The 2,204-nt window shown below is 42.0% G+C and overlaps 1 protein-coding gene across 1 annotated transcript in view; it reads left to right on the forward strand.

Moving 5' to 3' along the window:
* Positions 1 to 345: 345 nt before the first annotated feature.
* Positions 346 to 2,204, forward strand: part of LOC112140580 (palmitoyltransferase ZDHHC1) — a gene marked incomplete at its 5' end in the record, with an annotated part of 5,863 nt that continues 4,004 nt past the window's right edge. The window contains 3 exon segments of the mRNA XM_024263568.1: positions 346 to 434; positions 1,619 to 1,733; positions 1,926 to 2,010. Of these exon segments, the coding sequence (XP_024119336.1) occupies positions 346 to 434; positions 1,619 to 1,733; positions 1,926 to 2,010 (289 nt within the window).

A 2,204-nucleotide genomic window follows, 5' to 3' on the forward strand; every position in this document is an offset into this window, starting at 1 on the left:
GCCGAATGATCGTATTATTTCTCTTTATTAGATGCTGAAGCTAGCGGTAGCTCACGAAACCCCTGCTGCATTGTTCTACAAACATTGTTACAGCTTATATTTAGTTGCACTTCATCTTAAAGCATTTTTTATTGGAGATGTAAAAATACATTATGTTTTTTTTTAATATTCTATCATTTGTAGCTTTGGTTAAAGAAAGTAAAATGGGGGAGGAAAAAAATCGATAAAAATTGAAAGTCAAATTATTTCATGAAAAAATCTGAGCTTAGATTTTTTGCCCACATCAGCGCGCTCTAGGAGGTGCTGTTGGACCTTGTGAGCCTCTGTCTTCTTTGTTGTCTCCAGGATGCAGACTACTCAGGTACTCTGGGTTACACCAACACTCAGCTGGACTTTGAGGAGCCCATGGTTGTGGCAGCGCAGGGAGGCACCAAGTAAGGCTTACATGTTTCTGTTCTGGTTCTGTTCATCCCAATCCAGTTCAGGTCTCCTGGCTTTATTAACTTTATTTGCTAACATCTTTATTTATTTATCTCTCACAAGATGTTGACAAAGTTTGCTTCTAATAGCTGAACATGGACACACATGTAGTCAGTGAGAGTGTTCAGGGAGGTGACGGTCTGTTCTGAATTACTGAGAAAAACAAATTAGTGTGGCTTCATAAACACTTGTTTCTGAAATCAAAGCACACAGACAGACTTACCACTGAGGCGGTTTATGCAATGTAATGTTTTTTGTTTTCAATCAATCAATCAATATTCTTTATTAGTCCCCTGGGGGGAAATTCATTGTTTTTCAGTACAACCAAGAACAAGACAGAGTTTTCTTCTTTTCTTGGAAACCATGACTAGATTGTGGCTTTTTCTGCCGACGCAAACAGCTACAATTAATCAAGTCAACAAACCCCACTGTGTTTATGTGGCGCAGAAATGTCATTATTTCCATCAGATTAAAAACTCATCATGAGCTTCTTCCTGAGTCAAAAGTAAGGACAGAGGTCCACCCAAAGGTTGACTGTGTAACATATGGATAAAATCAGCCTCCTCCTGTGAAGAAAAGGGGGCTCTTTCTCCAACTGATAACAAGTGCAGTCATTGGAAAAACCGGGTCTAACAGACTGCAGCATGGGCACAGTGCTCACATGAGCTGTGAAATGACCAAAAAACACATATCATGGGAAGCTACATCTATTATGACACATTTGCACCCCCTCGCCATCCAGCTTAGTCAACTCATACCACAGCTAGTGTCTTATGAGTTTATATTCAACATATTTTACTAAATAACACCCAGCTTTGCTCAGTAACCCACAAACGGGTCCAAAAAACTTTCAATTACTTCATTGTTAAAAAAAAAAAGTACCAGGAGTAAATAGTATCTTAGCCAATTGTTGATTCATCGCAGTGTTTCTCCCACAATGTCGTGCTTTGGTACCGTCCAGCCACAGGCCGCCACCGGGCAAAAACTGCCCTGTTCTACAGACAGAAAACCTATTATTACCCCACACATGGGTGTATCACACTGTACTTCATATGCTGTCCAATTACTGGTCTTCCTAAACCAGGAGACTAAAGAGTCTGCGTTTGTGCGTGTGTGTGTGTGTGTGTGCCCGTTTCAGGTTTCTACCCAATGGTACAACAAGGTGCGTTTCCAGCCCTGTGATGGAAGAAGAGGTTCCACCTACTGTCTCTACGGAAGTGAAAGTAGCTGCAGACACACGCCAAAATACCCGGGTAAACGGGAAGACTCTCACAAGATGCTAATAAAGTTTCCTTCTAATAGCTGAACATGGACATCCATGTAGTCAGTGAGAGTGTTCAGATCAGGAGACAGTATGTAGATTAGGATCTAAGTGGCTTCAGGCTTGTTTCTCATTCAGTGGGAGCTATCAGATCTGTAATTGTTTTCTGTTTGTAACGTCTTAGAAGAAGAAGAAGAAAAAGAAGAGGGACTTTCAAGTCCCAACAGAGACCTCCAGGGAGCGCTGCCTGACACCTGCGCAGGTTCCAGGTAATCCTACTGGTCCCTAAAGACACATTGGCATGTGACTGTGTTAACTGGGGTTGGAATAACCAACACAGAGCAGAACGTGAATGGCTGAGAAGAACTCCCAGAGTCCAAAAAAAAAGCAGCAGTAGAGACATGGAGGAGGAGCCACCTCCTGCCAGCTGGGATACGTGTGTGAAGCATAGGAATCAAAACAA

Source organism: Oryzias melastigma, unplaced genomic scaffold (assembly GCF_002922805.2).
Source record: "Oryzias melastigma strain HK-1 unplaced genomic scaffold, ASM292280v2 sc00380, whole genome shotgun sequence".
NCBI classification, from domain to species: Eukaryota; Metazoa; Chordata; class Actinopteri; order Beloniformes; family Adrianichthyidae; genus Oryzias; species Oryzias melastigma.